This window comes from Nerophis lumbriciformis, linkage group LG03, assembly GCF_033978685.3.
Source record: "Nerophis lumbriciformis linkage group LG03, RoL_Nlum_v2.1, whole genome shotgun sequence".
In the NCBI taxonomy this organism is placed as follows: Eukaryota; Metazoa; Chordata; class Actinopteri; order Syngnathiformes; family Syngnathidae; genus Nerophis; species Nerophis lumbriciformis.
In genome coordinates this window covers 29,806,866-29,825,000 of record NC_084550.2, presented here as the reverse complement: position 1 = coordinate 29,825,000, position 18,135 = coordinate 29,806,866, and the positions used below count along the sequence as shown (strand labels likewise).

The window sequence follows — 18,135 nt, the reverse complement described above, 5'->3', positions numbered from 1 at the left end:
AGTAATAATCGGCAGATTAATCGATTATCAAATTAATCGTTAGTTGCAACCCTTATATATATATATATATATATATATATATACACACATATATATATATATATATGTATATACATATATATTTATATATACATACATATATATATATGTATATACATACATATATATATATATATATATACATATATATACATACATACATACATACATACATACATACATACATACATACATACATATATATATATATATATATATATATATATATATATATATATATATATAGGTATATTTTGCATCCAGTCTGACCATAACTGATACAAATACTGCAAGGGTATAAGATGGTTGAGGTATAGTTGTGTACTGTATGTAACATGTCAGAAAAATGCACAGGCAATGTCAGAGCTGTCCGAAGCCGTGTGTCTCTATGCATTTACAACAAATGCAGGTAGTTTTAGGAAAGATAGTTGACATTCCACTGCTAGATTTACTGTCATTTACTTTCATAGTAGAGTGGCTAATCCTATTTCTACTCTGGCTACTTGCCATGGCTACAGCCCAGCCATCGTGAGCATCATCTATGATTATAGCCTACAGTAGAATTACAGGCTGTCACATAGAAGAGTTGGCATAAAGAGTGGAGGATTAGCAGAACATTCATGCTTTAAATAAGATGATTTTGTTGTTGTTGCAAGGGTTAGTGTTGGGTGTGGGAAGACCAGATATCTGTATCTACTATGAAGTGACTTCAGTGATTGAGAGAGGACACATGGGAGGATTAAGACACACTTGGATTGTCCAATAGAAAAGTGAACAATGCTGATGATGAACATTATTGTGATAGTCCCTAAGAGGAGGACTTCAGTATGAGGTAAGGATGTTCCCATCAGGGACGTATGCTGCCCATTCCAATAGCCATCATCAAACCATACCAATACTGATACTGATCACATGTATCAACTATAAATGTTTCAATGTATTTATTATCAATATAAGCACACTATTTATACAAGTTCCTTAGTCTCCTTTATTTCATAAAATTGTCTGAGCAACTTTCTGCTGTGACTTGTATCGACACGTCTTAGTTTATTCAGCACGCATTTCTTTTGTTGTTTCTAGCTAGCTTTGCTATTAGCATGACTTCGCCTGGCTTGTACCATATGTAGCCCGGTCCTAATACGTGATAATGATACTCAGATACTCAATAATGACACCTAAGATACTAAGAAAATCAGTTTATTTTTCATAATAGAGGTGATCATTAATAACTTACGGATGCACGGATGCACAATTAGCTGGTAGCTGGCATAAATAAACAATTTTTAGACGCTTCGCAATTTGGACATGGCTGATCTTAAAATCAATTAGTAAACGTTAATAATCGATTTTCTATTTACTGTATATAAAGTAAGACAGTTATAAAATAAAGATGCTGATCGAGAGACTTGACCACCTTCTTTATTTTAGGTTTTCCACACATTTCCTTGAATTCAATAAATGTAATGGGAATTAATTCAACTGTTTCTTATTACAAATAAACTCTTTATAAAAGTTGCAAGTGATGAATGCCAATTTAGTGAAACAAAAAGAAATGTAAAACTGCATCAGTATAAATCAATTAAAAATGCATCTATAATCGATTTTTAATGGAATCGTAGCTCTTGAATTGTAATCGTAATGGAATAAAGATGTGCCCAAGGATTTCCACCTCTATGGGGGACTAAAAATAAATGCAACATTTCTCAGAAGGGATCGGCCTTGGTTGAAAGTCCTTAATCGGCCACGGTGGACCACGTACTTTTTCAAGAAAATGTTTCGATACTGATGAGTGTGGGCACATCCCTACTACGTTGCTGTGCTGTTGATCGTCACCAAGGTTTCCTGAAGATATTTAACATTAAACTTCATGACATTTACCAAATATTGACAGACTGAGCAAAGTGGATATTAGCCCACACAACTAGCTATATCTGAATTACGATTGCTTAGCAAGTCATTTGCATATACACGGATATGAAACTTAATTGTACTCAAAAATTGATGTGACGCATGACAGAATAGAAAGACAATTAAATATATACAAGTCATTTAACTGGTTGCAGATCTAATCAATAGCGATTTGCATGTTTTGCAGCTCAGTCCTCACATTTTCACCTGCTCTTCCACAGTGATGCTTCAAAATGTACAAACTCGGAGTGAGGTATGGCCTAAGGTGTGATAAGGAACCTTTTCAACTTCTGGAAATCATAGACTTGCTAAAACTTTGCTACATCCGTCTAGTCTCTAGCCTTAATGCTGTTCAGGAGCACATTCAGGACTGCTGTCCTGTCAATCAGGGCACTGATGATTGAAGACAAGTGAGTCTCCTATCAATCAGGGCACTGATGATTGAAGACAAGTGAGTCTCCTGTCAATCAGGGCACAGACGATTGAAGACAAGTGAGTCTCCTGTCAATCAAGGCACAGACGATTGAAGACAAGTGAGTCTCCTGTCTATCAGGCACAGACGATTGAGTCTCCTGTCAATCAGGGCACAGACGATTGAAGACAAGTGAGTCTCCTGTCAATCAGGGCACAGACGATTGAAGACAAGTGAGTCTCCTGTCAATCAGAGCACAGACGATTGAGTCTCCTGTCAATCAGGGCACCGACGATTGAAGACAAGTTTGTGTCCTGATTGACAGGAGACTAACGATTGAAGACAAGTGAGTCTCCTGTCAATCAGGGCACAGACGATTGAAGACAAGTTAGTCTCCTGTCAATCAGGACACAAACGATTGAAGACAAGTGAGTCTCCTGTCAATCAGGGCACAGACGATTGAAGACAAGTGAGTCTCCTGTCAATCAGGGCACAGACGATTGAAGACAAGTGAGTCTCCTGTCAATCAGGGCACAGACGATTGAAGACAAGTGAGTCTCCTGTCAATCAGGGCACAGACGATTGAAGGCAAGTGAGTCTCCTGTCAATCAGGGCACAGACGATTGAAGACAAGTGAGTCTCCTGTCAATCAGGGCACAGACGATTGAAGACAAGTGAGTCTCCTGTCAATCAGGGAACAGACAATTGAAGACAAGTGAGTCTCCTGTCAATCAGGGCACAGACGATTGAGTCTCCTGTCAATCAGGGCACAGACGATTGAAGGCAAGTGAGTCTCCTGTCAATCAGGGCACAGACGATTGAAGACAAGTGAGTCTCCTGTCAATCAGGGCACAGACGATTGAAGACAAGTGAATCTCCTGTCAATCAGGGCACAGACGATTGAAGACAAGTGAGTCTCCTGTCAATCAGGGCACAGACGATTGTGAGTGGAGAACATTTAGCTGTAAAACTGATATTACTCAGAGTTGTTTCTTCAGTCTTGTGTTAAAGTCAAGTAAAGTTAAAGTCCCATCGATTGTCACACACACACTAGGTGTGGTGAAATTTGTCCTCTGCATTTGACCCATCCCCATATTCACCCCCTGGGAGGTGAGGGGAGCAGTGAGCAGAAGCGTGCGCCGCGCTCGGGAATCATTTCGTGATTGAACCCCCAATTCCAACCCTTGATGCTGAGTGCCAAGCAGGGAGGCAATGGGTCCCATTTTTTGCAGTCTTTGGTATGACTCGGCCAGGGTTTGAACTCCCAACCTCCCAGTCTCAGGGTGGACACTCTAACCACAAGGCCACTGAGTTGGTGTCTGTGCCAATGCTCTATTTGGTGCCCTTCTCTTGGAGTTATTAGATATTAGAAACCTTCTTTCTCAGCATTCTTCTTTTCTTCCAATAGGTCAACTCTTCTCTGAGGTTTTATTTGTCGGGGATTCTCCGTCTTTCTATTCCGCCTTGACAGCCTGCATCATTGCCATTGACCTTTACACGTCCTCAGAGGTCTTACATGTGCATTTATACTACAAAGCACCTCATTCAACTCACACTGACTACTACTAATAGTACTAAGACTACTCCTACTGCTAGAATGTTTACGTCTCCGGTCCTCCCAAGGACTAACATGTAGCCAGACATCGCAGCAACACACTTCGCTGGCTGACATAGACGACTACTCTCCTCTACATGTGCTGTGTTTACAAGAATGTAAGATGTTTCCAAAGAAGAAGCAGCCTGGGTACTACTCCTGTACTGCAGCATAGAACAAACGCATTGCTGGTAGTGATATTAGGTCTGGCAAAACTCCAATTGACCATTAAATGAACCTTCCACGTCCTTTAACTAATCCACTCTTAACTGCTACTCATGTTTACTGCATCAAAGTCCAAAGAAATGACACACCTTTCACATTTGGACCGTACCAATTACCGATACCTATAAAAATGGGTATTGGTACTCAACAGTACCAACTTTACGTACTTTTGTGTGTGTTCACATAGGAATAACAATGTATACATTTTTCAATAACACAATTTGCGCTGTCCATTCAAATAGAGAATTTTGAATGGCTAATTGTTGTGCGCGAAAATTTTAGTTATGAGCCTCTCTGCCGCTAACAGGTGTAGCAAACTCCTAAGGGAACCTCGTAAGAGTCGCCTGAAAAAAGCCGGTGTTCTGGTGAGACGTGCTCCCCATTGGAATTGAATGTGTATGAATCCGAGGAATGGGAATATGTAGCCTATTTTCCGTATTTTGTAGAGCGCACCGGTATATAAGAAAAAAAACATTTCCCATATATTAACGGCACCAGACTATAAGTCGCAGATAAATACGTTGTGAAATGAGTCATTTACACAGAAATATTTTGTAAATGTTTATTTACATACCTATAATTATTTCCAAACGATGTCTGTAACACGGCAGTAAAACGTCTGATCAAACAAAACAGAAGTCATGGTCATGGACCCCCTAGCTGCGCAGGCTAGCTCTCCAATCAGCTAAACAGACTCAATAACTCCACGCTGACGTTTTGGTGAATTTACTGGGGAATTTGTGAGACTGAAACAATACAAAAATAATGTTTTTTTAAGTTAATAATGCTAACACAAACCGTAAATGTGTTGGAATACTAGCTAATGCTAACCACGCTAGCATCATTACATTATGATAGCACGTACAAATATGCATGAAAACACTCCTACAGACATCACACATGGGACGCTTTAGTAAGTAAGAATAGTTTTAGTTATATTGTAAAACTTACAAACGTTGCTTGGCGTGATGGATGAAGAATCCATACAAGTAGGAACGCTATGGAAGGCTAGAAGACGAAACGCCACTTTACTTCCGGTTTGAAAGCATTAAATGGAAGGACACTGCAGCACCTGTAGTGAGCTAAAAAAAAAGTTGGCTCCTGCATGCAGGACTGCTTGTAAAATGCCCATAAAAAGTGGTCTGCTGCATGTTTGACAACATAGCATGTTTGACAACATAGCAAAACATGATAAGATGAATGGGCAGTAAATGAGTGTCTCCATGGTGAACGCCTCCTCGTACACGCAAATAAAATAATTTAAGAAAACGGTCCGCACCACTTTTGCACTTGTTATCAGTTGCACACGCAGTCTTGGTAAACACGCACACTAATAGTACACACATTTTAGTTTGCACACGCTGTTTAGCGCCTGCTATTTGGATCTTTATTCTTCTTCTCTTCTCATTTGTTTTGATAAGACACACCTTGCTGACACTGCGCTTTATTTTGGAATAAATGTCATAAAAAAACAAAATTAAATAGAAAACAAGAAAAAGCAATTGAGGTTGGAGTTTTGTGCGACTTTAAAGGGTTTGTGGTTGAGTTCTGAATTGTACAACCTTGGGAACACTCAGTTTGTCTCCGAGCATTTCTAAACGCAAAACTAAAATGTCTTCTTCTTTTAAGGTACATAATAATAATAATAATAATAATAATAAGTTAGATCTTAAATGAGCTTTCTATTATTAAAGGGGAACTGCACTTTTTGGGGGAATCACAATCTTTATGTGATGTCTTTCTTTTTTTTTTTTGCATTCTAATTTGTAAATAAACACTAGCAATGGGCGGCTAACAATGCAGAAAATGTGGATTCGATCTCGGCGCTCTACAAAACATCCAAAAACATCCATCAATTTTATATACACACCGTAGGTATTTATGTACTGCAGTAACAGGTACATTCATAATAACATGTAATCATTTCACAACCTTTGCTAATTACTTCAATAACAACGAAAAGCCAACATTTTTGAGCCTGAATATGAGGAGGATGAGCTACAAGTTTTAGAGTGATAAGAGTTCCAGCTCTAGTGAAACACCAAGCGTCATGTAGCAGTTTTATGAAGGGCTAAACAACATTATAAAACAATCTCGTACTGTACAATGTCTGCTCCCACTGGCATGCTGACGATAATGGGATGTTTATATCTTTCAGCACAAGAAGACATGTGTTCCCCATTCAGATGATGAAATCATCATAATCTTTGCTCCTGAGGGCGCAAATGTGCGTCTTTTCATGTCTTACACGCCATGTTGAATTTCAAAGGTGACCAATCCCTCAGTTTATAGTCCCAACCTTCTCCTACACAAGTGATAGGCATGGTTTATAACCTGGAATGTACTTTTACCAACTCAGAGGCGACGCAGCAGCTCAGCGGCTCAGTATGTCAACAGCTGCATAAGCTAGTTGTGACAAGGCGTTAGCTCTAATAATAACAATGTTGCTATCCATCCATCCATTTTCTACCGCTTATTCCCTTCGGGGTCGCGGGGGGCGCTGGAGCCTATCCCAGCTACAATCGGGCGGAAGACGGTGTACACCCTGGACAAGTCGCCACCTCATCGCAGGGCCAACACAGATAGACAGACAACAATCACACTCACATTCACACACTAGGGCCAATTTAGTGTTGCCAATCAACCTTTCCCCAGGTGCATGTCTTTAGAAGTGGGAGGAAGCCGGAGTACCCGGAGGGAACCCACGCAGCTAATACTTGGTTAATAGTCAGGTCGCGGCATGTAAACAGAGTACTGTTGGCGCTTTTCTAGAGGACTTTATGGTCGTATATTACAAATTACAATGCATAAAAAAAGAGACATGCGTGTTTTTGTCTCACACAGGGATTGTGAAAATAGGCAACATTCCAAAAAAAAGTGCAGTTCCCCTTTAAAACTAAAACAAACAATATAGGACAGCAAGTTTCAAATCAAACTGTATTTATATCACACTTTTCATACACAAGCAAGTGGCAAACAGATTGCTGTTCAAAACAAAACAAAATAAGCAAAACATATTAATAATAATAGAAGAAAAGAAGAGACCACACACACACACACACACACACTCGTCATTTAAAAAAATATAGTATAAAACATATGATAAAATAAGAATTAAGATACAATTAATATAAATATTACATTAATAAATAAATAAGAGCATAACATTGAGAGAATAATAGTAGAAATATTAGTGATTAAGACAGAAAACAACACAATAAAAAAAACAAAAAAAAAACATGATTGTTAAAAAGACTGATTAAAAAGATGTGTCTTTAGCCTTTTTTAAAAGATTTCAACGCTCTCTGCAGTCCTGAGGCTCTCTGGCAGGTGGTTCCACAGGTGTGCACCATAGTGGCTAAATGCCCCCTCACCTTTCTTCTGGTATTTGGTAAGGATAAAGGTGCCAGAGGACCTACGGTAAGAACAGGTCAGATAGACAAGAAGACATTTAAAAACTAATATTACAACTATCAAATCGACCCTGAAGCAGACGGGGAGCCAATGCAGCGACTTTAAAACTGCTGTAATGTGCTGACTCTGCCTATGTTCTAAGACCATGCATCCTATGTTTGTCATATTTTTATTATGTGGGATAAAAGTCAGCTCGCCCAGATATTGTATGGACTGTGTTGGTGTAAAATCTAGTCTTCAGGGCCTTTAACTAAAAGCACTTTTGTCCACGACTCTAGGATGCGGTTAAAAAGTAGATCTAGGTCTAGTTCTTCAAACCATGGAAGGTGGCTTGCAGATGGCAGCTGTACACTGGACACGCAGATTGACTCGTCAGCACATTAGTGATCCCATCATTTAGACATTTGTGTTGACACGTCCTGCTTCTCGGACGTAAGGTCGCGACACGTGACCCTTGGTGGAACTTGTAGTGGTGCAGAGCGTGTTCTCCACTCCTTGTTGGAACTTGTAGTGGTGCAGAGCGTGTTCTCCACTCCTTGGTGGCACTTGTAGTGGTGCAGAGCGTGTTCTCCACTCCTTGGTGGAACTTGTACTGGTGCAGAGCGTGTTCTCCACTCCTTGGTGGAACTTGTACTGGTGCAGAGCGTGTTCTCCACTCCTTGGTGGAACTTGTAGTGGTGCAGAGCGTGTTCTCCACTCCTTGGTGGAACTTGTACTGGTGCAGAGCGTGTTCTCCACTCCTTGGTGGAACTTGTACTGGTGCAGAGCGTGTTCTCCACTCCTTGGTGGAACTTGTAGTGGTGCAGAGCGTGTTCTCCACTCCTTGGTGGAACTTGTAGTGGTGCAGAGCGTGTTCTCCACTCCTTGGTGGAACTTGTACTGGTGCAGAGCGTGTTCTCCACTCCTTGGTGGAACTTGTAGTGGTGCAGAGTGTGTTCTCCACTCCTTAATGGAACTTGTACTGGTGCAGAGCGTGTTCTCCACTCCAGCAAAGTGGCAGTGCATCTTCACAAGAACACATCTGGAGGCCACACCTCTCTGTTCTTTTTGCACCACCTTACTCTGCTTTGGCTCGCTTTTTCCTTGAGTTTTTCCCCTGATTTGTCTCCTTCTTCCTCTATGTTCTCTGCACGGTAATTTGAGCTGGTCTATCAGGCCGACAGAGCCATGAATCAAAAGAGAGAAATATAGTACAAACCCCACCCCCACTACAACCACACTCATCTGCAACATCCCTACCCCCAACAAGCCTCTCGCTCACTTTTTCTTTAGCTCTCTCTCTTTCTCTACTTCCCTACCCCCAACCACGCTGCTGGCTCTCCATCCACGGCCTATCTTCCATCTCTACCTTTCTCTGAGGCAAACACTCACTGACAACACCCGAGTGCATACCTTTGTGGTGCATGTGCCAGGATAACAGCCATGACCAACACTGTAACGGTAAATATGTCACATTCCATTAATTAGCACACCTTGAGGTCACAGGTCAAGGCCGACTAATGCCCGGTTGCCGCGTCCTGGTTTGTCATTGCACACACTTGTGCCCATTCCACAGTGGCCCTCTTGGGGTCCACACATATTAGTTACACACCTAAGAGAGAACTAACACCTGAGCAGACTTCCGTTACATTCGTTAGTGGTCGCACTTTACGTCGCGTAATGTAGTAACAGACACCTTCATAACAATATGTAATATGTACAATATACACACTGCAAGTATATATATAATGTAGTAGCAGACATCTTCATAACAATATGTAATATGTACAATATACACACTGCAAGTATATATATAATGTAGTAACATACACCTTCATAACAATATGTAATATGTACAATATACACACTGCAAGTATATATATAATGTAGTAACAGACACCTTCATAACAATATGTAATGTGTACAATATACACACTGCAAGTATATGTATAATGTAGTAACAGACACCTTCATAACAATATATAATATGTACAATATACACACTGCAAGTATATATATAATGTAGTAACAAACACCTTCATAACAATATGTAATATGTACAATATACACACTGCAAGTATATGTATAATGTAGTGACAGACACCTTCATAACAATATGTAATATGTACAATATACACACTGCAAGTATATATATAATGTAGTAACAGACACCTTCATAACAATATGTAATATGTACAATATACACACTGCAAGTATATATATATATATAATGTAGTAACAGACACCTTCATAACAATATGTAATATGTACAATATACACACTGCAAATATATATATAATGTAGTAACAGACACCTTCATAACAATATGTAATATGTACAATATTTACCATATTTTTATTATTTTAATCATTGCCGGAGCTAAATCCTCTGCGCATTGATTTCTGTTTCCATAGCAGCACACGTTCAACTTCTGGCAACAAATGTGTTCCTACTTCCGGAAAACAAACACATGTGTGTTCTAATCATGGCAGACTTGGTGACAAACAACAAAGACGACTATTTTCGGCCAAATGAGCATTCACAACCTTATGTTTTTGAAAATGAATTTTCTGAGGATGAACTACTGCTTCTAGAAGCGAGCAGGAAGGAAGAGTGAGACGTTGGAGCAGACAGAGAGTGAGGTGAAAGTGACTCCAAGCTGCAGAATGTGCTATTTGAAACCATGCTATTTAGACAAAAATGGAGTGCTTACTCAAATAAACCAGAAAAAAATCGTCTCTCGCCACTGTCTATCAGGTGATTTACACTTCATATTGATCATGATACACATCATGTGTGTTATAACAACTACACCACACACTGTCTGGCTGGCTGTGTACAAACAAAACATAAAATAATACTTGACAGATACTGTAATATGATCATGTTTTTCACTCAGTACAGTTTGGTGTCCTATCACAGTGTTGTGTGTTACCAACTCAAATATGTTTTGTGCTGATGTAGAAGCTAGCTTATCTTTTGCCGTAGTTAAATTATACGGCTAATACCGTAGCATGATGATGTGTTAGTACGCTAGAAAGAGTTCCTCAGTGTTCACTCTTACAATAACAATGTTGTACAGTTTGTTATTATATATGTTACACAACCTAAATAAAGTATTGTTGGCCTTTGAATATATTGTTAAAGTGATTTAGAGGTAGAATTGATTGCTAGCTAGCCACCTAGAACCAGACGATTTTTACATCTTAGAAAGCAGAAAAAAGAGAAAAACTTTTCTCTTTTTGTGTCTCATAATGATTGTGATCGATGGGCAAAATTCCAGAAAAAGTGAATTTCTCCTTGAAGTTGTTCAATCCCAGAGTGGCATATGACTACCGCTCACAAGATACCTGGGAATGTCCATACCCGTACTCAACGGTACCAATTTTCCTTACTTTTGTGTGTGACAATAAATGTTAATTGTGCGACAATAACTTTTTTAATGTAAGATTTAAGAATGAGCTGATTATGATAACTGTGCTGTCCAATTGTTACATCTTATTTTCATCAGACCTCAGATGGCAGTACTGTATAGGCTGTGGATGGTATGATGGCAGTACTGTATAGGCTGTGGATGGTATGATGGCAGTACTGTATAGGCTGTGGATGGTATGATGGCAGTACTGTGTAGGCTGTGGATGGTATGATGGCAGTACTGTGTAGGCTGTGGATGGTATGATGGCAGTACTGTATAGGCTGTGGATGGTATGATGGCAGTACTGTATAGGCTGTGGATGGTATGATGGCAGTACTGTATAGGCTGTGGATGGTATGATGGCAGTACTGTGTAGGCTGTGGATGGTATGATGGCAGTACTGTATAGGCTGTGGATGGTATGATGGCAGTACTGTATAGGCTGTGGATGGTATGATGGCAGTACTGTATAGGCTGTGGATGGTATGATGGCAGTACTGTATAGGCTGTGGATGGTATGATGGCAGTACTGTGTAGGCTGTGGATGGTATGATGGCAGTACTGTGTAGGCTGTGGATGGTATGATGGCAGTACTGTATAGGCTGTGGATGGTATGATGGCAGTACTGTATAGGCTGTGGATGGTATGATGGCAGTACTGTATAGGCTGTGGATGGTATGATGGCAGTACTGTATAGGCTGTGGATGGTATGATGGCAGTACTGTGTAGGCTGTGGATGGTATGATGGCAGTACTGTATAGGCTGTGGATGGTATGATGGCAGTACTGTATAGGCTGTGGATGGTATGATGGCAGTACTGTATAGGCTGTGGATGGTATGATGGCAGGCAGTACTGTGTAGGCTGTGGATGGTATGATGGCAGTACTGTATAGGCTGTGGATGGTATGATGGCAGTACTGTATAGGCTGTGAATGGTATGATGGCAGTACTGTGTAGGCTGTGGATGGTATGATGGCAGTACTGTGTAGGCTGTGGATGGTATGATGGCAGTACTGTATAGGCTGTGGATGGTATGATGGCAGTACTGTATAGGCTGTGGATGGTATGATGGCAGTACTGTATAGGCTGTGGATGGTATGATGGCAGTACTGTATAGGCTGTGGATGGTATGATGGCAGTACTGTGTAGGCTGTGGATGGTATGATGGCAGTACTGTATAGGCTGTGGATGGTATGATGGCAGTACTGTATAGGCTGTGGATGGTATGATGGCAGTACTGTATAGGCTGTGGATGGTATGATGGCAGGCAGTACTGTGTAGGCTGTGGATGGTATGATGGCAGTACTGTGTAGGCTGTGGATGGTATGATGGCAGTACGGTATAGGCTGTGGATGGTATGATGGCAGTACTGTGTAGGCTGTGGCTGGTATCATGGCAGTACTGTGTAGGCAGTGGATGGTATGATGGCAGTACTGTATAGGCTGTGGATGGTATGATGGCAGTATGTATAGGCTGTGGATGGTATGATGGCAGTACTGTGTAGGCTGTGGATGGTATGATGGCAGTACTGTGTAGGCTGTGGATGGTATGATGGCAGTACTGTATAGGCTGTGGATGGTATGATGGCAGTACTGTATAGGCTGTGGATGGTATGATGGCAGTACTGTATAGGCTGTGGGTGGTATGATGGCAGTACTGTATAGTGGTATGATGGCAGTACTGTATAGGCTGTGGATGGTATGATGGCAGTACTGTGTAGGCTGTGGATGGTATGATGGCAGTACTGTATAGGCTGTGGATGGTATGTTGTCCAACTCGGAAGTAGCTTTTTCCACATGTTATGTTGCGCCCTACATAGTGTTTATACTATAAGTATTGTGCACAACACATGCCAACTGTTTGATCGTAAACGTTCATCTTAGTTGTAGTTTTCATTTTAATAATAATATTTATATAAAAATAATCCAAGGGCTGGGCGATATGGCTGAAAAGTGTATCACGATATACGTTTTTTATATTGATTGATATCAATCATTGATATTTTTTATGACTTATATTAAGCCTGCCGACAAATATAGTAATACAGTTTCCAACTTCGCAACTTTGCTATGTTTTAGTGGAAAAGGTGTTTGGTGGTAAAATAATTGCATGAAATTGGAAGCTAGTTGCAGTTTTGAAACACTAGATGGCAGTTGTGTGAGTTGACGTAGCAAGTTTCTCTCCTCACTCCATGCAGAGAATCCACAGCCAGACAGAAAGACGGCGCAACCAAACTTAGTAGTTGACACTGTTACCTGATTGGCTGTTAGCGTCTCCCTCCCATTGCTTAGTGACACTTCCTGTTTCCTGTTCAGCTGGGCACCCAGAGCACGACTGACTTCACGCAACAAATCTTGTTTCATCATTTCTTGTTTTGTCCCACCCAAAAATATAAATATATATCCAACGTTTTATCGAATGCATTTGATACTGATATCGAGTATGTGTCTATGGCGTTATATACTGATACCGTTTTATCGGCCAGCCCTAAATAATCCACAACGTTGAATATAGAGAACATTCTAACTCTTTATTGACTCAAATATATTGACATTGAAATATTAAAATGATGCAGAAAGCAAAGCTGCCAGCCAAGAAAATACAACAATTAAGTGAATGTACAACAATTAAGTGAATGTACAACAATTAAGTGAATGTACAACAATGCTTCTCAACAAAAGAGGAGAAAATGTAATTTGAAAGAATTATATCACGCACAACACTTAAGACCTTTAGCATATCAGTACATGGAATGAAGTTATGGGATGGATTAAGCAAAGAAGTCAAACAATGTACAGATATGATCCAAATTCTTCAAACTCAAAGTGTTTACAAAATACGAGGAAGAAGAATTTTGATACAAATCTTGAACCTGATTGACAAATAATCAATCACATATTCTGATGATGAACCCCCTAACTATGTGTTTATTCACTCTTTGTGGTTGGGTTTATCATCCAAAAAGGAAGTGAACAATTTTGTTAGAAATGATTTCCAGATTAAATAAAATCTGCTTCTACCTACTCCTTTTCAGACATTTTACAATGTGAAAGTGTAAATATGTTCAAAGATTTTATTTTATTACTCACTCTTCTGGTTTTGTTTTGGTTAATTCTTCTTCTCTTATTTAACATGTGTAATAGACATATTTACAATTAATCAATTGGAGGTGATGAAATCCATCTATCCATCCATTTTCTACCGCTAGTCCCTCTCGGGGTGGCTGGAGCCTATCCCAGCTGCACTCGGTGGCGTACACCCTGGAAAAGGAAGGCGGGGTACATCCTGGACAAGGAAGGCGGAGTACACCCCGGAAAAGGAAGGCAGCGTACACCCTGGACAAGGAAGGCGGCGTACACCCTGGACAAGGAAGGCGGGGTACTCCCTGGGCAAGGAAGGCGAGGTACACCCTGGACAAGGAAGGCGGGGCACACCCTGGACAAGGAAGGCGGGGCACACACTGGACAAGGAAAGCGGGGTAGTCCCTGGACAAGGAAGGAGGTGTACACCCTGGACAAGGAAGGCGGGGCACACACTGGACAAGGAAAGCGGGGTAGTCCCTGGACAAGGAAGGCAGGGTAGACCCTGGACAAAGAAGGAGGTGTACACCCTTTACAAGGAAGGAGATGTACACCCTGAACAAGGAAGGCAGAGTACACCACGGACAAGGAAGGAGGTGTACACCCTTTACAAGGAAGGAAGGGTAGACCCTGGACAAGGAAGGAGGCGTACACCCTGGACAAGGAAGGAGGCGTACACCCTGGACAAGGAAGGAGGCGTACACCCTGGACAAGGAAGGAGGGGTACACCCTGGACAAGCCGCCATCTCATCGCAGGGCCAACACACACAGACAACGTTTACAGTCGCCATGTAAAATCGCTAATGCTAATAGTAGCCTGTCTACAGAAAATCCAAGGTAAATTAGCATCAAGCTAACACATTTTTGGAAGCGTGGAGCCTTGGTTCATGTTTGAGTGTTTTCTACCAAGCATACTTGCTTTGTTGGCGTTAAAAGTTGCAACATTACTTAGTGGGAGTTTGGCCGACTGATTAATTGTTTAGTCTGCAAGCGGAACACATGAAATATGACACTGTTTGATTTGACCTGATTCCACACCTGGACTTCAGTCAGTGCCTATAAAAGTACTAATTTTGGAACCCATCCCTACATTTGATTAATATTACCAGGAATGGTGTCCGCATAGGTTTATTCCAGGGATGTTAGAGCATGCAAAGACTACAGTACATTTAGAAGCCGCGACTTTATTCCTACATTTTTAAACCGCAGCGGCTTATTTATGATTTTTTTTTCTTGCTAACGCCCATAATGTGTGTGTCCAATAGTTTGCGTTAAATAAACCCAAGCAGTGGACTAAATTGGTTTGTTATTGTTTGTGCTGTGGCGCCCTCTTTTGGACGAGGTCGCTCACTGCAGTTATTGCGTGTTGAAAATGTGTTTCCTGTTTTAATGCCGCAAACCGGAAATAAGCATCCATACCGTTTTTCATTCATCACTCCAAGCAACGTTTGTAACTTTTACAATATAACTAAAACAATTCTTGCTTACTAAAGCGTCCCATGTGTGATGTCTGTAGGAGTGTTCTCATGCATATTTGTACATGCTATCATCATGTAATCAAGCTATGCGAACAAGTTTACGAGTGTGTTAGTATTATTAACTTACAATGGCATTCTTTTTGTATTGTTTCAGTTCCGGAAATTCCTCAGTAAATTCACCAAAACGTCACTGTGGAGTTATCGAGTCTGTTTAGCTGATTGGAGAGCTAGTTTGCACAGCTAGTGGGTCCATGACCATGACTTCTGTTTTGTTCGATCGGCCGTTTTACTGCCGTGTTACAGACACCGCTTGGAAACAATGAAGGTATGTAAATAAACATTTATAAAATATTTCTGTGTAAATAACTAATTTCACAATATAGTCCAGTGCGGCTTATATAAAGGCACAATATTTTCTTCTAAAAAGGTAGTGGGTGCAGCTTATATCCTCATTAGTGGACTATTTCAATTGAAAAGATGAATGACAGTTTTATGTTTGTCGCTAGAAAATATTCTGTAGAAAGTTGTGCCAAATGTTGTTGTCTCATTCATTTGCAGGAAGATAAAATGGTGTTAGAATGGTGTAATTACTACTGTTAAAGGAGATATCAGACTTTGCATAAAGCCAGGCAGGCAGATGTGTTATTGCCCTACAGCCTAACCCTAACAGTCGGTGACCGTGACCTCTGACCCCGGGATGGAGAGAGACCAAAGTCTGTGGTCAGAGACAAGTTAACAAAGTGTGGTTGTTGGAGAAAGCCAACTGGACAAATGTTGTTTAAAGCTGATGTCCTTATCCTGGCATTATAATGTGTTACTGTAAGGACATCATAGCAGCTGCCTTAATCAACTTCAGCCCAATAAAGCAATTAATTAGCATTTAATTGACAGGGCAAGACAGATGACAGTTAATTAAAGTGTGGGGGACGCAAAGGTGACGTTCATCTGCAGACAAATAGTAACACAAGAAGGTTCCTGGTCCTACCTTGTTTCTTCCAAACGGCGGCTCAGGGTAGGAGAGCTGCCCCAGTCTGGTGTGCTCTGAGGCGGCCAGAGGCTGCGGAGGAGGCGGGTAAAGTGTCACATCCATCTACTTATCCCCTGGCTCCTTCTTTAGCCTTACTTAGCAATTATTGTTTTTTCAAAAAAGGTGGAAGTCCTTGACACATCCGCCAGCCTCTCCGGGAACCAATGTGGAGGTGAAGCCGAGAAATGAAGGCAAAAAGCGGGCTTACAAAGTTGGAAGGATGCGCCCCACGCTGGTTCTCATGCTCCAAAAAAGGTGATGTCTTCTCGGTACAAAAACGGACTCGCCCGAATAAAAAAGACTCAGTTGAAAAGTTCCCCTTTGTTGTAGCAGAAAGAAGCGGCTGGACGGCTGCTGCACTGCGGCGTGTGGGTGCGTGTTGTCGGCGTGCTGCTGCTGGAAGTCCCGCTCTTTGCTCCACACTCCTACAAAGAGTCTGGCCGTCAAGCGCACCGGTGTTAGCCTTCACGGATGCGGAAATTGCATTGCTTATCAAAATAAGAGCAACGCTGTCCATTTTTTTCAGCTTAACCGGGGATTTTGAGAAGCTCACCAAATAAATATTTTCTTCAACTCTCAGCATTTTTATAACAGTTCTATTCAGGCATACAGTTGAGCACAAAAGAGCATACAGACAATGACCTCAGTGTTTGAGTGGCCATCTGCTTCCTCAAGCAAGTCGACAAGGCAAGTTTATTTGAAGAGCACAATTTGTACACTAGGACATTCAGTGCTTTACAGAAAATTACAAGAAGGCAAAATAAAAAGATCCTAAAAAAATTATCATAATTCAAATTAAATTACTAAAATATAACAATCATCAATCAAATTTAAATTAGAATCAAATAGCGTAGTTAAAATACTTTCAGCTGACATATGCACTGTCAGGCTTGTCCCTGACAGTTTGGTTATGTTTTAGTTTTTCCTCTGTGTTTGTCTTTATTTCCTGTCAGCGCTTTTATTTTGGTTGTTTCCTGCTTGTCTCCCTGAGCGCTGTTTTCCCTCAGCTGTGGCTGATTGGCACCTGGCCACACCTGGTGTCAATCAGCCAGCTGCTATTTAAACCTGCCTTGCCATACTACTTGTTAGAGCTACTACTTGTTGATGTCGTTAGAGCTACTACTTGTTGATGTCGTTAGAGCTACTACCTGTCGTTAGAGCTACTACCTGTCGTTAGAGCTACTACCTGTCGTTAGAGCTACTACCTGTCGTTAGAGCTACTACCTGTCGTTAGAGCTACTACCTGTCGTTAGAGCTACTACCTGTCGTTAGAGCTACTACCTGTCGTTAGAGCTAATACTTGTCGATGTCTTTAGAGCTACTACTTGTCGTTAGAGCTACTACCTGTCGTTAGAGCTACAACCTGTCGTTAGAGCTACAACCTGTCGTTAGAGCTACAACCTGTCGTTAGAGCTACAACCTGTCGATGTCTTTAGAGCTACTACTTGTCGTTAGAGCTACTACCTGTCGTTAGAGCTACTACCTGTCGATGTCTTTAGAGCTAATACTTGTAGTTGAACCTGTATCCTGTAGCTGTTTGCAGCGTGCTGTCTTTTTGTTCCTAG

General features: G+C 41.0%; 1 protein-coding gene across 1 annotated transcript in view; it reads right to left on the bottom strand.

The window, feature by feature from the left end:
- The window catches only part of tox (thymocyte selection-associated high mobility group box), a 60,692-nt gene extending 43,680 nt beyond the window's left edge, over positions 1–17,012 (bottom strand). The window contains exon 1 of the mRNA XM_061936670.1: positions 16,529–17,012. Coding sequence (XP_061792654.1) covers positions 16,529–16,633 — 105 coding nt within the window. The 5' untranslated portion in view covers positions 16,634–17,012. The remainder of the gene's footprint in view (positions 1–16,528) is intronic.
- Between the last annotated feature and the right edge of the window lie 1,123 nt (positions 17,013–18,135).